Raw genomic sequence first — 20,146 nt, 5'->3', positions numbered from 1 at the left:
CGATCAGCAGAGGAAAAACAAAACAAGGTGCTTAGACTGCCGAGAAATCCTCAGTACAGGAAGCAGAATGAAGTATTTCCATAACGAGGCGTGGCCAGCAGCCTCTCCTGAAACGTGTCAGTCGCTAGCGCTGGCTCAGAAAGTAGAGCCTTCTGCCATTTTTGTTGAGGTCAAACCAAACTCTGTAAACAAGTAACTACTACATACCATGACTTGTATTGAGTCAGAATAGCTCATTCAGTTGACATATGTGTAACTTTTACGTAGGTGTAAAAAGCAAAGCGAAGTGTTTCATATATATGAACGGTTCTTCGGTGGTTCTGCCCACAACAAACATGGAGTGAGCTGCTGTCGCGAACGTTCCGTCATCATTACTAGACGTTCTCTCCATCCACTTTACGTGCCCGTACTATTCTAGGGGCAGAAGATGGCGAATCCTGGGGGTGCGGCAGGCACTAATGCCCTGGCTTCTCTGTGGAGTGATGTGAACAAAGCTGGACAGAACGGGGACTTCACCAGGGCGCTGAAGTCTATCAATAAAAGTAAGTGAGGGCAGCCTGTACTGTCCCATGTGAGATCTTGGGGGTTCCAAGGATTGTGACAGGTAAACATGGATCTGTGGCTATGGCGAAACACAGTTATAACATCAGGGGGTTCATTCATTCATTGATAGCATATCCATTTAATAAAATGACAAAAAATGAGACCTATTCTCCTTCCTATGTATGTATGGGTTTACTGCAAAGGCATATAATCCCTAGACTGACCTGCATTGTGTGTAATGGCAATGTGGATGAATTCTGCAGGCTTTTTTTATGAGGAAGCTAGGAGGTTTTAATTTAATATATCACCTGCACCCTGTAATCAACAGGAAAAACAGATCTGCTCCCTACAGTATGAAAGGAACCTACTGCCTGTGCTGTCCACATTATTTGTCACATAATCGTCATCAAAACATATGCACCTTTTGGGCTTGAGTTTATAGCCACTGTTGCTGGACACTGGCTTTTGCCTATAAAGTGTTACTAAACCCACATCTGTAAAATCAGTCTGTATATGCAATAAAGTATGTTTGTTATATTTTTGTGTTTAACCGCTTGCCTACAGGGCACTTATACCCCCTTCCTGCCCAGGCCAATTTCCAGCTTTCAGCACTGTCACACTTTGACAATTGTGTGGTCATGCAACATTGTACCCATATGAAATTTTTATCATTTTTTTGAGACAGAGCTTTCTTTTGGTGGTATTTAATCACTTCTGGGATTTTTATTTTTTCTTAAACAGACCAAAAATCACTGAAAATTGAAAAAAAAAAGTTTTTTCTTAGTTTTTGTTATAAAATTTTGTAAATAAGTGATTTTTCTCCTTCACTGATGTGCACTAATGAGGCTGCACTGATAGGTGGCACTGATGAGGAGGCACTGGTAGGTGGCACTGATGGGCACTGAAAGGCAGCACTCATATATGGCACTGTTAGGTAGCACTGACGGCACTGATAGGCGGCACTAACTGGCACTCATAGGCAGCACTGATTGGCAGCACTGACTGGCATTGATAGGTGGCACTGATGGGTGACACTGAAAGGCAGCTCAGATGGGCACTGGTAGCCACTGATATGTGGCATTGATGGGTACTGACAGCTGGCATGGATGAGCACTGACAGCTGGCACTGATGGACACTAACAGGTGGCACTGCTGGGGCTACACAGATCATCAGGGCACACTGATCATCAGTGCCTTGATGATCAGTGCACAGTTCCCTGATCAGTTTCCTCTGAGGGATGCCGATTACCGGCTCTCCCTTCCTCTCCTCTGTCAGCGTGACAGCTCATGAGGAGAGAAATGCCGATAACCAGCATTTCCCTATTTACATGCAATCAGCTGTGGTTGGACACAGCTGATCACATGACCGAGCCAACATCTTTGGCTCTTTCTGTTGATCCGCTGTGTCCGAGGGATATGACGTTCTCCCAGAATGAGAGAACCACCTTGCAGACAGGATCAAACAGCTTTTTTTTTTAAGTACCTCCCACCCACCATATAGTATAATGACAGGCGGGAGGTGGTTAAAAAAAAAAAAAAAAAAGCTGATCCTGTCTGCTCTGATTCTCCCCCTCTTTTACTGTCCTCAATCCATCTGCTGATAGTACAGAGCATTAGGTGTCACTCTGCACATGTTCAGTTTAGTGTGTGTTTCTGGAGGTTTTTCTTTTTCTTTGGGAGGGTGCATGTGATCAGCACAGGGCCAATCAGCACTGTCCAGACTGAGTGTCAGGGGTCAGGCAGCCTCACAGGACAGTCAGAGGAGAATGAAAACTCATCCTACAAGCATTAACCAATGCTCGGCCAAACACTGATAGAAGTCACAAGACTACTATACTCACTCATATACTGCTGATGAGAAAAGGTTTCTAGCAGTTTATATTTACTAAAATAATTGCACTTCCATGTTCTGTGGGAGACCAGATATAGTGGATGCAGGGTCATGGGTTTAGTATCACTTTAAATGCAGTCTGATCACAGCAAGGGCTGCATTTGGCCTTCTTTTCTTAAAAGTGGTTCTGAAATCTATTTTTTTTTTTTACCTTCATGCATTCTTGACATAAAGGTAAAGAAAGTGGGTGGAGGAAGATCTTCACTAGCAGAAGTGGAATTAGCACAAGGAACACATCCTACCGATTGTAAGTTATGTCCCTTGTGCTGATTTTTCTATTTGTGATTTTGGCTGCACTTCTGTTTTAAATCTGATTAGTTTAATCCACATATTCCTCCCCCGTTATTTGCCTTTACTAACAACTATTTATAAAAAAGCAGCATGCATGAGGTGTGCATTGTGAAGAAAGTCTCCCTTATTTATAACACATTTCATGTCTTTGCTGCTTTTTCTGATATTGGTGTATTTATGTCTCTTGTATTTAGTAGCAACGTATGAGTTTCTTACTTCTTGCTTTTTCCCAGTATTGCAGGTGGCAAAGGATGATGTCAAAGCGTTGCACTGTAAAGTGGTTTGCCATATTCAGAATGGAAGCTTTAAAGAAGCCCTTACTGTAATTAACAACAACGCTAAAGTGCTAACTAGGTAAACTCTTACAGCATTTGTGAACAGAACAAATCATTGTTTTTGTACAGCAGCATGCAGAGTATTCGTTTATTGTACCCCAAGACTGCATATTTCCCTTTTTATTTTCTCCTTTTGGGACTGTTAAATATACAAGTAAAAGCGTTTTGTTATATTGGTTTGAAAATATGGTCTTGCCAGATATTCTGAGCTGTCCTGTGTCCTTAGCGTTTCTGTATATCAAAGAGCCATTCTACTTCTTGCCTTGGACTACAGAATAATAAAAGGCTGTGCAGAGATGACAACATGCGATCCACAAAAATGCTGCATTTTGGCAGCCCACAACAGAGTTTAGAAGCTGAGTGCATGTTTGGCACATTAATGGGCATTTTGTGTTTGTAGGGTCTTTAACCACAAACCTACCGGGCACTTATACCCCCTTCCTGCCCAGGCCAATTTCCAGCTTTCAGTGCTGTCGCACTTTGAATGACAATTGTGCGGTCAGGCAACACTGTACCCATATGAAATTATCATTTTTTTGAGACAGATAGAGCTTTCTTTTGGTGGTATTTAATCACCTCTTGGATTTTTTTTTTTTTTTAAACAAACCAAAAACCACTGAAAATTTTGAAAAAAAAAAAGTTTTTTCTTATACAATTTTGTAAATAAGAGATTTTTCTCCTTCACTGATGTGCGCTAATGAGGCTGCAGTGCTGGGCACTGATAGGTGGCACTGATGGGCACTGATGAAGAGGCACTGGTAGGTTGCACTGATGGGCATTGACAGGCATCACTGATGGGCAATGAAAGGCAGCACTGATACATGACACTGATAGGCGGCACTGATAGGCGGCACTGAGGCGTACTGATAGGCGGCACTGATTGGCATTGATAGGTGGCACTGACTGGCACTGATGGGTGACATTAAAAGGCAGCTCAGATGGGCACTGATATGTGGCATTGATGTGGCACTGATGGGCACTGGCATGTGGTACTGATGAGCACTGACTGCTGGCACTGACAGGTGGCACTTCTGGGGCCACACTGATCATCAGTGCCCTGTTGATCAGTGTACATGTCCCCTCAGCAGAAAGCCGATTACCGGCTCTCCTCTCTTCTCGAGCTGTCAGCGTGACAGCTCGAGAGGAGAGAAATGCCGATAACCGGCATTTCCGTGTTTTACATGTGATCAGCTGTGATTGGACACAGCTGATCACATGACCGAGCCGCCATCTTCGGCTCTTTCCATGATCCGCATGCACGGTGAGAATGGAATGACGTCCTATCAGAACGAGAGAGCCACCTTGCGCCCGTGTACTTTGTACTGTAGGGCGGGCGGAAGGTGGTTAAAGAGACATTCACCTTTCGTAACATGGTAAATGTTACACCCATATTCAGCATGTAACATATTACGATCAAACTGGTTCCCGCTCATCCCCGCTCCCTGCTGTGACAGCTAGCGAGGGATCTTTTTCTCCCCCCCTCACTAGCTGTCAAATTAAAAAAGACGTGGCTGTGGGGGCTCTTCCCGCCCAGCTCATCACTCAACAGTATTCTGTGAATATGAAAACTACAAGTTCCAGCAGCCTTTGCGGCTGTCGGCTTGTAGTTTTAATGAACTACCACAGCGCCGTGGTAGTTCATTAAGCCTTCTTGTCAGTAGCATCTGCTTGTGCGTATGGGATGGGATAAAGGTGAACTTATCCTTTAAGGCAGGCATGTCCAAAGTCCGGCCCGCGGGCCATTTACGGCCCGGGGGTCGGTTTAATACGGCCCTCTAACAGCCCTCCCTGCTCTGTGTAATGTGGCCCTCCCACGGCCCTCCCTTCTATGGCAGACAGTCTTCTGCGTGAGAGCAGTGCGTATGCGTGACTGCGCAGCGCTGGGAGTGACAGAGGGTGGTGACGTCAGGGCCGGGCTTCCAGCATGAAGTGTGTTTCTCTTCCCCTCCCGGCTGCTGAGCAGAGACTTCAGCGCCAGCTACCTTTTTCACCCTTCACATTAGTGCAGGTAAGTTTTTTTTAAATTTATTTTCAATACATTGTGAAAACTCAGCTGTCAGTTGATCTTAATGTTATGAAATGAAAAGTATGTCGTTTGCAATTAACTTGGCATAAAATAATTTTTTTGCATTTAATTGTAATGGTTCAAAGAATGTTCGGAAAAATGTTCGGCCCTCCACCATGTTCACTTCATCCAATCTGGCCCTCTTTGAAAAAAGTTTGGACACCCCTGCTTTAAGGGGATAAAACATGGAGAAATGTGTATGTATTGTAGAGAAGTACTGCATATGCTTTTGTTTTATTTTGTCTTGATACTGTATATGCTTCTATATTTTCTGTTTGTACTCCTCTCAGGAGCCTTTACTGAAGAAAATTATTTTTTTTCCACAATAACACGGTTTGCTGCCACCTGAGTACATCCTTCTGTGTGCTAAGAAATATTCTTCAGAGAGACAGGTTGCTCAATTCAGTTCAGTCACTTGGATTCTAGCATAGACTCTGCATTATAATTCACAAAAAAAGCACGCTATATTGTCCCATATGGGTAAACCTACCTTCCAGCCAGGACTCCATTTCCGATCAAAAAATATAGGACAAAACTGAAAAAGAAGCCTTCTTAAAGTCTTCTAGAGGCTGTGATTACTCTGTACGGGGTTATTGTAGGCAAAGAGCAGCTGATGGGACCAGCACCCCCAAGTGCTATGGGAGGGACCACTATCCTGTTCTTTTGGGCTTCATATTTGTAGTTTGCACTCTTTCCTGATGCACCCAGTGAGCTAGTCATGGGCAACAATACAACGCTCCATCCCATGGGACTAGGGGGCTCTGGTCCCAATGGCTGCTGTGTCCCTATAATAACTCGAAACAGAGCCAAGTATGGGGCAGCAGAGACTTTTTTTTTTGCAAAGGAGAACCAATCCTTTAAAAAAACAAGTTACACACAGCTTAGTCAGGTTGCCAGTTTTGCATCTTTCTCACAGACTTTAAAGAATAAGTTCACCTTTGGGAGCATGCTACATGTTCCACCTGTTTTTAGGGTGGAACATGTAACATTTTCCCATAGCCGCAGATGCTGCCCCCCCCCTCCCCCCATACTATCTGTTAAATTTGAAAACAGCATGGCTGTGCGTGGCTCCACCCACAAGTCGCATCATTCATTAGCTGACTTGTGAATGAATGAACTGCAAGTCCCGACAGCCTTGGCGGCTGTCAGCTTGTAGCTTTCAATGAGCTACCATGGCACTGGCTGTGGAGCAATGTGGTAGTTCACTGAAGCTTCCTGTCAGAATATCTGCTTGCTCGTACATCCCAATCGGATATGACAGGTCTTCAGGAGACCTGCATGGCATCAGCAATCTACTAATCTCTGGTGCAATGCTTTCCAGGCTCCTGCGGACAAAAATAATAAATGCACATTTTTTTACCTGAAAAAAAATGTGCATTTTATTATTTTTATCTAAAAGGTGAACTTATCCTTTAACTTACAGCCATATGCTACAGTGTACTTTAAATTGTAAATAAATGGAAACCGTAGCTAGGCCAGTTATATTTGTAGTAAATATTCACACTGGATGTAGTCGGTGACGTCACCGGCACTTGCACTCTGAAGAGATGGCATACCCGTGCCGTCCCTTCAGAGTTGTGATGCATGTGCTCGGGAGTGACATCATTGCAGCTCAGGCATTCAAAGAGCAGGAGCCAGCGAACCCAGAAGGAAGCCTGAGTGAAGATGGAAGCCCTGTCAGCGGGGACAGTGCACTGCTGGAAGACTTTTTCTAAGGTATTTTATAATGTGCCAGCATGCGATTCATACTAGCACATTATGCCATTGCTTTGCAGGGGATTTTTTTTTCCTTAAATATGAAAAGCAGCGGTTTACTACAGCTTTAAAAACCTATTTTACTCAATTTTCATGCAGATTTCCACTATCTGATTTACAAGAGACTGAGAAATAATTGAAACTGCATGTCATATGCTGGTGGAATGCTTTAAAACTGCAAAGCGTGTAATCAACAAATTCCTATTGCTCTTCCTTTCAGCCTACCTATAATGCAGCTGGTTTTGAACTTTTTTTTTTTTTTTGCCATTTTCTTTAGTGACATAATCGCCTTTGAAAAGGCATACTGTGAGTACAGATTAAACAAAATTGAGAATGCCTTGAAAACCATAGAAAACACCCCTCAGAAGACAGATAAACTGAAGGAACTCCAAGGACAAGTGGTAGGTGATTTTTGTTTGTTTTGTCTATAAATTACTGAAGGAAAAGATATTTACACCCCCCCCCCCCCTTCCTGACCAGGCCATTTTTTGCAATACGGCACTGCGTTACTTTAACTGACAATTGCGCGGTCATGCAATGCTGTACATTAAATTTTATGTCCCTTTTTTTTTTTTCCCCCACAAATGGAGCTTTCTTTCAGTGGTATTTGATAACCTCTGTTGTTTTTTATTATATTTTTGCGACCATTTTGAAAAAAAAAACAATATTTTTTTACTTTTTGCTATAAAACATATCCAATAAAATTTTTTTAAAAATAACATTTCTTGCTGTGCACAGAGATACAAAGCAGCATGTCCATGCTGACAGGAGAGTGATCTTTTGTTGTTTACACTGAGGTCTTTCCCATCACCTTTGCGAAGATCACGAGCCAATAGCGGCGCGGGTAGGGCGGCGTGCACACCCCCTACCCGGAAATGCAAATCACGTGTGTGTTTGTGTGTGTATATACATGATTTTGTACAGCCATGTCGCCCTGTAGCAGTACGTCTGCTATAGGGCGGCAGGCAAGCGGTTAAAGCTTTAGTAAACACTGCCTGATGAATTGTACCTACAGGTATGCTTATAATAGAGCTTACCTGTAGGTTTAAGAAATATTTTCTAAACAAGCACCGTTAATCACCATTATTGCAGCGGGTGATGGCACATGCGCAGTGCGCTCTGAAGGGATGGTATACTGAGTATGCTATCACAGGAGTGATGTTATGGCGGCTCGGCTATAACAAACGGCTGGAGTGAGCAGAATATCACAGCAGTAATACTTTTGTTACTAGTAGTAAGTAGGCAAGGCTTAGAACCAGGTTTTTGTTGTTGTCAATGAAACCCTTGAATATTATTTTAACCCTTGTGTCATTTGGGGAAGCACAGTGACTAAATGATTAGCACTTCCGCCTGGCAGTATTAGGGTCATTGGTTCAAATCCCAACCACGGCATCACCTGCCTGGAGTTTGCATGTTTTCCCTGTGCCTGTGTGGATTTCCTCCCACACTCCAAAGACATGCTGGTAGGTTAATTGGAACCTGTCTAAATTGTCCCTAGTATGTGTATGTAAGTTAGGGACCTTAGATTGTACACCCCTTGAGGGTTAGGGACTGATGTGAATGTACAATATATATGTAAAGCGCTGCATAAATTGACGGCACTATAAAAGTAGCTGTAATAAAAATAAATAAAAATGTGGCTTGGAAGTGGTGGGATACCAGGGACCTAAGGAGCAATCAAGCTTTTACTCTTACCCACTAATGTAACCAAGGAAAAGTTTGGATGGAGTTTTGCTTAAAGTGTTACTAAGCCCACAACAGTAAAATCAGTCTATATGTGCAGTAAAGCATGCTTGTTATACTCACTGTGGAACCTAATGGGTTAATCCTCCATATTGTGTAAAAAAGATGTTTAATCCTCTCTTCTGATCATCCCCTTCTTCCAGTGTCTCCTGAAAATCTTCTGATAGAACAGAGGCTCAGGGGCAAGGTGCACATGCTCAGTTTGGTGTGTATTCCTAGAGAGTTTTTTTTTTTCTCTTGGGATAGTGCATGTGATTAGCACAGGGCTAATCGGCACTCTTCAGACAAAGGTCAGGGGTTCTGCATCCTCCTACAGGAGAATGAAAACTCCTACAAGCTGTAACCAGTGCTCTTCTGGACACTGATAGAAGTCACAAGACTGCTCTAACTGCTGATGAGAAAAGGAATTTAGCAGTTTAAATTTACTAAAATAATTTAATTTCCATGTTGTGTGTACTGTGGGAGACCAGATAGAGTTAATGCAGGGTCCTGGGTTTAGTAACACTTTAAATCAAATTAACTTACTGTCGTATGCCATCAGTCTCTGTGTTTGTATTTTTATTATATATTAGATATATAGTAAATCTCTTTTGCTATTAAGCTATATAGGTTGGAACGGTATGAAGAATGCTTGTCAGTTTATCGAGATATCATTCGTAATTCACAAGATGACTATGATGAAGAGAGGCAAACAAATCTTTCTGCTGTAGTTGCTGCTATGAGTCTTTGGGAGAAGAAAACAACCGTAAGAGACTTTCTAACTTTTTTTAATATTTATGTTTTTAAAAATGTTATCTTCTTTAAGAAGTGTAGAATTGTGTCTTAGCTGACAGCTCCAATACCACCCAGAAGTGTCTTGGAACTTGCCTGCATGAACTTCCCAACAGTTGGCCATGATGAGAAGGCTTTGGAGGCAGCTGCAGGTCTGTGCAGACTTATCTAGATGCACATTGGCAGCTGTTTGCTGCTTTGACCTATCTCCCCCCCCTTCTCTTTCCCTACACACACAGCAAGATCCTCTTTAAATATTCAACTGTCTAACCTTTTCTGTTAAATGGTTTTATCTTCTTGTTTATGATCACTTTAATTTGTGAGTAATTTACTAAATTATCTAAAGTTTGCTTTTCATCTTAATTTAATACTTAATCATGAAATCAGAATTTTTACTGCACTATTTTTATTGAAAAACTGTAGAAAGTGTATACAGAAAAAATAGGAAACATACCCCACCTACAAGGTGAGTTGGGGCAAATAAACAGATTCTTAGAGTATATAGGCACATAAGAATACATCAACCAATGATGGTAGAACATACTCCATTGGTCAGTAAACCTGGGCAGTTTCAGATAGTCATCTGACAAAATAAGAAGACCGAAAAAATTGAACAAAAAAAGCAAAGGAGAGCGTAAAGAATACAACGGAAAAAAAAACAAAAGAGAAGAAAGGAAAGGAGGAAGGAAAGAAAAGAGAGAAGAGAAAAAGAGAAGAGGGCCAGCCATAAGTCCATTAGATAATAGAGATATACCTAATCCATGGCTCCCATGTAACCTCAAATTTAGAAGTATTATTATTAACGATACCCGTAAGTTTATCATTTATCATAATCCAATTAAGTTTCTGTTTGACCAAGTCTAGCGGAATTGATGACTGTCTCCAACATCTAGCTATAATAATTTGTGCTGCCAACAGAAGATAAAGGATTAATTTAACTGATTTCTTGGGAATATCAGTGGGCAACAAATGAAATAAGGCTACTTCCGGTGATTTACGAATATTAATTTCCGTTACCGAATAAATCAAGTTAAATATTCGGATCCAAAATCTATGAACTACCGGATATTTCCACCATATATGGAGCATAGTGCCCTCTTGTCCGCAATGTCATGAAATCAGAATTTAAATATGTACCCTTGTTTTGACTGGGGGGGGGTTAAATCTACAAACTGAAATATCAGATAAGAGACAGGGTAAATATCACACCATTTAATACAGACCGCCAGGAATCATTACTATTCTAACAGTTTGCACAGCGCTTTACAACATGAGGGCAGACAGTACAGTTTAATACAGGAGGAATCAGAGGGCCCTGCTCGTTATAGCTCAGAATCTAAGAGGGAGGGTCAAGTGATAAAAAAGGTAATAGCTGTGAGGTATGAGCTGAAAATAAAAGTAATGTTGTTAGATGGGGGCCGACTGGGCTTTTCTGAAGAGAAGGGTTTTCAAGGATCCTCTAAAAGCAAACAGAGTGGGAGATAGTCAGACAGATTGGGGTAGGTTAATTGGCTGCTTTCTAAATTGGCCCTATGGCCAATGTGTGTTAGGGATCTTAGATTGTAAGCTCCTTGCGGGTTAGGGACTGATGTAAACGCACAGTGTGTGTGCGTAAAGCGTTGTGTAAATTGACGACTGGTAACAAAACTTTTTTTTTTTCTGTTATTTACCACTGCATTCATGCTGTCCATTCCAGTACACAGGTGTCCAAAACCTCTGATGGGCATATACAACATTAACATTAGCTGGCTGCTTCCAGTCCTGCACATATTTCATTGGATTTGGGCACTGCCATGGTGGTTCTATGGAATTCTGTTGTAGCAAATAATTTCAATCAAATAAATAGGACTAGTGGCAGTGAGCTATTGTTACTGTTGCACTACCATCTGAGTTCTGGGGGAGCTTTCTGCTGGAAAGGACAGCATAGAAGTAAGTGTACTTGCCACATTACATTTACCTCCCACTGTCCTTCCCAAAGATAGTTCTTGGAGTCCTCCTCCTTTAAAAAAAAATGTAACTTTTATTGTAAGCAATATTTATGTGTATTTTTTTTTTTTTAATTTGATTTAGGAAGACTACGGTTTGCAAGAGACCTCTTATGAACTATGCTTCAATGCTGCCTGCGATTTATTAGGGCAGGGAAAGCTGAATGAAGCATTAGAAAAACTGCGGGAAGCAGAACGTAAGTGTTTTTTGTAAACCTTGGCATGCTTTGTAACTTGGGTTGGAAATGATGTACAGATTTGTTTTTAATCTAAGTTACTTTGTATCGTACTGTTGCATATCACCCCTTGTGTTTTTTTGGTTTGTTACACTTTGTTTATGCAGGCCTCTGTACAGGTTTAATAGGCAGAAGCCATAAAGAATTTAGTAGGATGTGCCAAACACTGTGGAAACCAAAATGTGACTTGTTTTGTGGACCAGCACTAGTTTTAGTCTAACAGAGAAACCATCTTCTTTTTTGTGTAGGGAAGGGAGAACCTGCAAAGCTTATAAGCCCTGTCAGGACCAATCTGCCTGATTACAAGTGCTTAACTGTTTATGGGGGAAAAAAAGGCATAAGTTCTTTGTTACAGTAAATATAACTTACTCTAGTGGCTATGATAAGCAGAAACATGCAAAGACCAGAACATTCTAAGTTAATATTTTATCCCCAACAGGGTATGGCAATAAAAACTCCCAAGATTAAGGCCACACAAATGGATCTAAATGGCCAAAATGACCTCCTTTTGGATTAATCTTTTGATTGTTATAGCCTAAAGTAGTAGTATATCCTGAATAATTTGTAACTTAACCCATTGAGCATAAACATTCCTCAGTAAACTATTTATTAAAATTCTTACGCAAAGCCTTATAGTTTACAATTTCCAATGTTGCTGGCTTTTGTTCTCTGACTGCTGCTTCCCTGAACTTCTGGTCTTCTCAGGAAAGCATTGACCATGCAGTCTCCAGTCAGTCTGTTAAATATTGAGTAGGAGCTAAAGAGAGCCCTGCCATCCTAGACCTATGAGGTTGTGTGTTTTTATTGATGCACACAGTGTCAGGTGACACAGATCCAGTCCCTGCTTGCAAGGGTGTCTCTGTTGGATTCTACAAGAGAAATGAGCCTCCCTGAAATAGGAAATCTGGAGCTGTAGTTATGGTGCCAACTTTAAAGTATTAGTTCACCTTTACAGACAAACTTTAAAAGGTGACCTAACAGAGGACCACCCACCCCTTTCCAGTGATCCTCAGCTGTAAGGGGCTCCCACATCCGCTCCACCAATCCAGGGATTTCTATGCATGAAGGTTACAAAACCTTCTGTGTGCAGCATCCTCCCCAGCCTCCTCTAATACTCACCTAAGCCCCCTCTCGATCCAGCATTGTGCACTGATGTATCGGCTATCCGGGGAGTCCTTTTCATTGGCTGAGACAGAAGTGGGAGCCAATGGCTCCCACTGCTGTCAGTCACAGCAGTGGGAGCCAAAACAATAAACCTTTAGAAGAACTTTAATTATTTACATAAACCTTTCCTATGAGATCTATATGGGGCTGACATTTGAGGAATTCCTATGGTATGGCTGGTTGCCTGGTTGTAATACTGAATGTCTGGAAAGTGTATGCGTATCAAGAAATAAAGTCTGAAGTCCTTATCTGAATACTTAATCACGATCAGACTCCACCTATAACAACTACACCACGTTCCAAATTATTATGCAAATACTATTTAAGTGTCACAAAGATGAAATATTTTGTTTTTCAGTTTAACTCATGGATGGCATTGTGTGTCAGGGCTCTTTTGATCACTGAAAACAATCTCGGACACCTGTGATAATTAGATTGGCCGGTGAGCCTAATTTAAGGAAAAACTACTAAAGGAGGGTGTTCCACATTATTAAGCAGAGCACCATTTTCAAGCAATATGGGGAAGAAAAAGGATCTCTCTGCTGCCGAAAAGAGTGAAATAGTTCAATGCCTTGGACGAGGTATGAAAACATTAGATATTTCAAACGTAAGCGTGATCATCACACTATTAAGAGATTTGTGGCTGATTCAGAGCACAGACGGGTTTGTGCAGATAAAGGCAGATTGAGGAAGATTTCTGCCAGATCCATGCATCGGATCAAGAGAGCAGCTGCTAAAATACCATTACATAGCAGCAAACAGATATTTGAAGCTGCTGGTGCCTCTGGAGTCCCACGGACATCGAGGTGTAGAGTCCTTCAGAGTCTTGCAACTGTGCATAAACCTTCTATTCGACCACCACTAACCAATGCTCACAAGCAGAAACGGCTGCATTGGGCAGAAAAATACATGAAGACTAATTTTCAAACAGTCCTGTTCACTGATGAGTGCCGTGCAACCCTGGATGGTCCAGATGGATAGAGTAGTGGATGGTTGGTGGATGGCCACCCTGTTCCAACAAGGCTGTGACGTCAGCAAGGTGGTGGTGGAGTCATGTTTTGGACCGGAATCATGGGAACAGAGCAGGTCGGCCCCTTTAGAGCCCCCGAAGGTGTAAAGATGACCTCTGCAAAGTATGTGGAGTTTATGACTGACCACTTTCTTCCCTGGTACAGAAAGAAGAACTATGCTTTCCGTAATAAAATCATCTTCATGCATGACAATGCACCATCTCATGCTGCAAAGAATACCTCTGCATCAATGGCTGCTATGGGGATAAAAGGAGAGAAAGTCATGGTGTGGCCTCCATCCTCCCCTGACCTCAATCCTATTGAGAACCTTTGGAGCATCCTCAAGCAAAAGATCTATGAGGGTGGGAGGCAGCTTACATCCAAACAGCAGCTCTGGGATAAACAGAAACTGTCCAAAAACTCACAAGTTCAATGGATGCAAGACTTGTGAAGCTGCTATCAAATAAGGGGTCCTATGTTACAATGTAACATGACCTGTTAAAATGTCTAAAAAGTTTTTGATTGAAATAGCTTTTGATTTCAGTAAATATGCTGCAAACACAACAAATGACAATTTTCGGTTCTTTACAACCTATAAAGTGTTTTGAAACTTACAGTGCGTAATAATTTGGAACAGTGCATTGTAAGTTTTTTATGTTTAAAAAAATACTGTTATCATTAGGAGGTTTGTTCAATAAAATTTGAATTGTACTCTTAATAGTTGATAACATGAGAATTATGCTGACTGTTATTTACATCAATTATTTAGGTAAATGAGAAAAGTACAATTTGCATAATAATTTGGACCACGGTGTAAAGGGTCAGTATTACAGGCAGAAAATATAACCTTTTGCTGAATGAAAAGTCAGCAGTGACAGCCTCGGTAGATAGGTTTACTGTGTTTTCATAAAATATTCAGACCCCCTTCACTTTTTTAAATTTTTGCTGTGTTGCAGCCTGATAATACAGTTGTTTAAAATTTCTATTTTTTTTTTTCGAGAGTTTTTTTTTTTGTAGAACAGATATGCAATTTCTGCAGAAAAATGACCCTTCCTGCCTGCTCATGGCCTTCTCTGGCTTTGTAAACTAAGCTGTGCATGAGCAGCTCAGCTTAAAGCACCAGGCCATTCTCTGTGTCGGAATGAAAGCCTCCTGCGCAGTCGTAATCCCTTGCCAGCCAATGAACACAACCAGACTGGCACACAAAAGATGCCTGCGAGGGACTGTTGAAAAAGTGAATTTAACCCCTTTAGTTCTGATGTAATCCTTTTAGCAATGAATAGTGAAATTGCCATCACCGACAAGGAGAAGCACAAAAGTAGATGATTGGGCTGCTATATCAAAACCGTTCCCATGGAATCTAGTTGATAATGCTAACCACTTAATACCTTCCCCCCTTTTTTTTGCTCCATATTTCATAATTAAGTCTTTTTTTTTTTTTCTTCTCTCTCTCTATTATACATTTGTGCGACAAGCATTTTGCTAAGGCTGAAACTGATCTCAATGTTATTGTGTTTTTTGTTTTTTTTTTCTTTTGGTTTTTAGAGCTCTGCAGAGAGTCAATTTCAGAAGACTCGGTAAGTTTATTATTTTTCAATACTGTTCTACATTTTTAAATTAAAGTGGAGTTCCAGTTGAATTGAAAAAAAATAAGTCAGCAGCTATAAAAACTGTAGCTGCTGACTTTTAAAATACAGACACTTACCTGTCCCTTGGTCCAGTGGCGTCCTCACCCTGGCTGGTTTAAACACTGTCTTCTCTGCCCGGCGCTGGCATTTTCATTTTGGGCACCCAGCTGTGACAGCTTGCAGGTTAACAGCCAGGTGACCACTGCGCATGCGTGAGTAGTGCTGCGCTTTGTGACTGGTCCCGTAGTCTTCTGGGACCTGTCCCGTGTCCCAGAAAACTACAGGGAGGGAGGACAACTTCCGATCGCCTTAGGCGATCCCCCTGGAAGTTGGAGCAGGTACCTATCAAATTCGGGTGAGCGGGGGGACAAAGCCTTAAAATGGAACTTCCCCTTTTGGGGGCAGCTGCACGTCAACTGCTGAAAATTTGGGTAGGGTAAACTAAAACCGTAAAAACTGTGGCACATAGTCTTGTAACTTGCTGTCCACAAATTACGCCCTACTATTTCTTAAAAAGCTTTCCACCCTCATTGTTGGCTACTGAAAATGATGAAGGGACTGCACTTGCCTATCGGATAAAAGTTTTCAGCTACTTTCATGCTATTGTAGTAACTTCTACAGACAAACTTGTACAAATATCAAATATTTACTAAAACTGAAGAGTGCAAAATCTGGTTCAGCTGTGCATGGTAGCCAGTTGGCTCCTAACCTCAGCTTGATCAATTAAGCTTTGACAAAACCTAGAAGCTGGTTAGTTTCTATGCAGAGCTGCACTGGATTTTGCACTCTCCCAGTTTTGGCAAATCAACCCCAATATGTATTATTCTATTGGACTGTATAGTATAAAAATGACACACAGATACTTGCTTTGAATGATGGAGATTCAGTTAAAGGATAAGTCCACTTTTTTTTTTTATGGAACATGTAACATACCTGACAGCCCTTTCCTTTGGTGTGACAGCTGGTGGGGGATCTTCTCCTTGCATCTGCTGTCATAATTCAAATACAGCACAGCTATGCAGGGCTCCACCCACGTGTCTGCATCATTCATTCAAAGTTTCCTGTAAATGAATGAACTACAACTACCATCATCCACCACAACCGACTGCTTGTAGATTTTAATGAACTGCAAGGGCACTGATGAGTGCCTTTTGTAGTTCATTCACATACCCTGCAGCTTTGTAACTGATGCGCTGCACATTGTGAATATCATGTGTCCCGGAAGACTGCCTAAGGGTGGAGAGGGGGAGGAGAATTTCCGGTTGCCTTAGCGATCGCAGCGGAAGTGGGAGCTGCTCCCCAAAGGTGCCAGTCCTTAACTGGGAGTGGGACGAGGCCTTAAAGCAGAACTTCCCCTTTTGGGTAGAGCTCAGCTTATATAACACAAGAAACCGTCAAGAGTAGAACAGAAGTGGTGAGGAAGATCATTAGCAATTCCCTTTTAAGGAGAATTTCCGCTTTATCTGATCACCATAATGGTGTCTCTATACTCTTTCCGTGAAAATTTTTCAGTAAACCTATATTAACCACTTGCCTACCGGGCACTTATACCCCCTTCCTGCCCAGGCCAATTTTTAGCTTTCAGCGCTATCACAATTTGAATGACAATTGCGCAGTCATGCAATACTGTACTCATATGAAATTCTTATCATTTTTTGAGACAGAGCTTTATTTTGGTGGTATTTAATCACCTCTGGGATTTTTATTTTTTCTTAAACAAAAAACCACTAAAAATTTTGAAAAAAAAACCAAAACGTTTTTTCTTAGTTTTTGTTATAAAATTTTGTAAATAAGTGATTTTTCTCCTTCACTGATGTGCGCTAATGAAGCTGCAGTGATGGGCACTGATAGACTGCAGTGATGGGCACTGATAGGTGGCACTGACAGGTGGCACTGACTGGCACTGATGCACACTGATGGGTGACACTGAAAGGCAGCTCAAATGGGCACTGATATGTGGTATTGATGTGCCCTGGTAGGCACTATGTGGCATTGATGTGGCACTGATGGGCACTGGCAGGTAGCATGGATGAGCACTGACAGGTGGCACTGAGGGACACTGACAGGTGGCACTGCTGGGGCTACACAAATCATCAGGGCACACTGATCATCAGTGCCCTGATGATGAGTGTAGATGTCCCCTCTGAGGGATGCCGATTACCGGCTCTCCTCTCCTCTCGAGCTGTCAGCGTGACAGCTCGTGAGGAGAGAAATGCAGATTAACCGGTATTTCCCTATTTACATGTGATCAGCTGTGATTTGGACACAGCTAATCACATGACCGTGCCGACATCTTCGGCTCTTTCCATTGATCGGTGATCCGCTGTGTCCGAGGGACGCAGCACACCACCGATCACCGTGCTGCATACTCCCGGAGCCGTGCATGCGCGGTTCGCATGGTACGACGCCATATGACGTCATCCCAGAACGAGAGAACCACCTTGCGCCCATCATTGCACTATATGGCAGGCGGCACGTGATTAAACTAAAAAACTGCTACTTGCCATCTTCAGTGAGTGCAGGGGTATATATTTAATTAGAAGACACAAACTGGGGAATTAACTAAGCTCCCTGCGCCCTTATAACTATACAGGAAACTAGGGCAAGTGCTGTGAGCCACAATAAAGCCTCATTTACACTTGGGTTGTTCTCTGAAGAGTGATCCACTTTCAGATCACTCTACAGAGCGTAATTGACAGGCGGTGAGGAGGTGTTGTATTGCCTGCCTGTTTGTACATATGTATTTATACAGATGTAACATGGTACAAAAGTTGAACTTTACCTGTTGAATTGATGGTCTCTAATTTGAGATTAACATTACTTTGTTAACATTACCTGTTTAATTCAATGAAATCTATAGAAACAATGGTTGCTACAGCTTTGTTTCTTGGCTGGTAGCCTTGTTCTCTTGAGATAGAAACGGCACTTTGATTTCTGCATTATGCAAAGACATGCACATTTGGGACATAAAAGTGGATTTTTTTTTCTTTGTTCTGAGTTTGGCTAGGTTGATAAAAAAAAAAACCAAAAAAAAAAACGTGTGCCTGATTTTAGTTTATTGATGTTGCAGTGTTTACCATATTGTTAATTAACTTTGTTTGATGATCATTTTATTATGGTTTCAGGACTTGACAGAAGAAGATATAGAGTCAGAACTGGCAATAATTCATGGACAGATGGCCTATGTCAAGCAGCTGCAGGGTTCCATTGATGATGCTCTTCAGCTTTATAACCAAATTATCAAATTAAAGTAAGATGTTGAATTTATACAAGCTTGTCTGTTCAGTATGCATTTTAAACATTTGTGCTTGGTGTTGTGACCTTTCTTTCTTACAGGCCTACTGATGTCGGTCTGTTGGCTGTTGTGGCAAATAACATCATCACAATTAACAAGGTATCTACAGTTGTATAACTGTTCAGTTAGCTCTTATTTTGAATGATTTTATGTATTTACAAATACTTGTCTTTTTATTTAACAAGGACCAAAATGTATTTGATTCAAAGAAGAAAGTAAAACTTACAAATGCTGAGGGAGTGGAGCATAAACTGGCCAGGAAACAACTCCAAGCCATAGAATTTAACAAAGCTTTGTTGTCCATGCATACAAACCAGGTATGGTTTTTGTTTATTCTCCAAATATATATTTATCCATCCTACAAACCAGTGTCAGTGTCTTTGCTTTCTAGTGTGCTGTTCTATATGTAATGACCTTGCTTCTATGCATGTTAAAGGTTGGAGTGCAATAAACCACCAGCTTGTCTTTTGGCTTCAGCATCCAATAATACTGCTGTACATTCAGACTCGTGTGTTTTGTTTTTTTGGTTTTTTTTGTTAATTAGTGTTTAATAGCAAATTTTGCATTTTTTTTTCTAATCCATTTTGGGTCTTTTTCAACTTCAAAAATTCATAAACATTTTCAAAACATATAAGGAAAACCCAAAAGTTCCATAACTTTGTTACGCAGGACTTTTGACAGTTCTTTTCTGATCCCCATGGCTCAGTATCTAGCCTAGTCAGTGCTTCCACATAAGAGCTAACAAACTCATTGACTATTTATACACTGACACTAATTGCAATTTAAAAAGCCACAGATGTGGGACATTAACCTCTAATTGGCATTTTAACCCGTGTGTGTCTGTACCAAGGCCAAACATTCCAGGATGTGTAAACTTTTGATCAGGGCCATTTGGGTGATTTCTGTTATTATGATTTAAAAAGGAGCCAAACAACGGTTTGACAATAAATAGCTTCATATGATCATCATCCTTCAATAAAAGAGCATTTTTTGGCATGATCAGTCATATTTTCAATATCAATACCAAAATTTCACAATTTCTGCCAGGGTATGCAAACTTTGTGTGTGTAGTAGTAGTATTTTTATTATTATTATATTTTTTTTTTTTTTTTTTTACCAAGAAGGCAAAATCTTTTGAATAAAAATAAAACAGAATATAGCAGTACAAATAATTGCATTGTATAAAGATTATACAGAAATGGTAAGAAACCATTCAACAGAACCAAAAAAAATCAGCATGGTGACAAAATGAATAAAGATACCAATCATGACATGGAAGTAAGCTATAGGAGAAAATTTAACTGAAAAAAAACCTGAGCTACAGCTGGGGAGAGAATCCCCTTCAATACTCCTAATAATTTGTAGTGTTTGTTTCCAGTTGTTATATGTTTACATGTTTTGGTTTCATGATGTTTTCTAATGTGTACTTGTGTT

General features: G+C 41.1%; 1 protein-coding gene across 1 annotated transcript in view; it reads left to right on the top strand.

Moving 5' to 3' along the window:
* Positions 1-381: 381 nt before the first annotated feature.
* SRP72 (signal recognition particle 72) overlaps positions 382-20,146 on the top strand; it is a 47,850-nt gene continuing 28,085 nt past the window's right edge. The window contains exons 1-9 of the mRNA XM_089670867.1: positions 382-542; positions 2,959-3,079; positions 7,158-7,281; positions 9,225-9,368; positions 11,465-11,576; positions 15,335-15,366; positions 18,543-18,667; positions 18,754-18,811; positions 18,898-19,029. Of these exons, the coding sequence (XP_089526993.1) occupies positions 428-542; positions 2,959-3,079; positions 7,158-7,281; positions 9,225-9,368; positions 11,465-11,576; positions 15,335-15,366; positions 18,543-18,667; positions 18,754-18,811; positions 18,898-19,029 (963 nt within the window). The 5' untranslated portion in view covers positions 382-427. The remainder of the gene's footprint in view (positions 543-2,958; positions 3,080-7,157; positions 7,282-9,224; positions 9,369-11,464; positions 11,577-15,334; positions 15,367-18,542; positions 18,668-18,753; positions 18,812-18,897; positions 19,030-20,146) is intronic.

Source organism: Staurois parvus, unplaced genomic scaffold (genome assembly GCF_062004578.1).
Source record: "Staurois parvus isolate SC_StPar_1 unplaced genomic scaffold, SC_StPar_1.0 ptg000096l, whole genome shotgun sequence".
Lineage (NCBI taxonomy): Eukaryota > Metazoa > Chordata > Amphibia > Anura > Ranidae > Staurois > Staurois parvus.
This window is presented reverse-complemented; position numbering and strand designations above follow the sequence as displayed.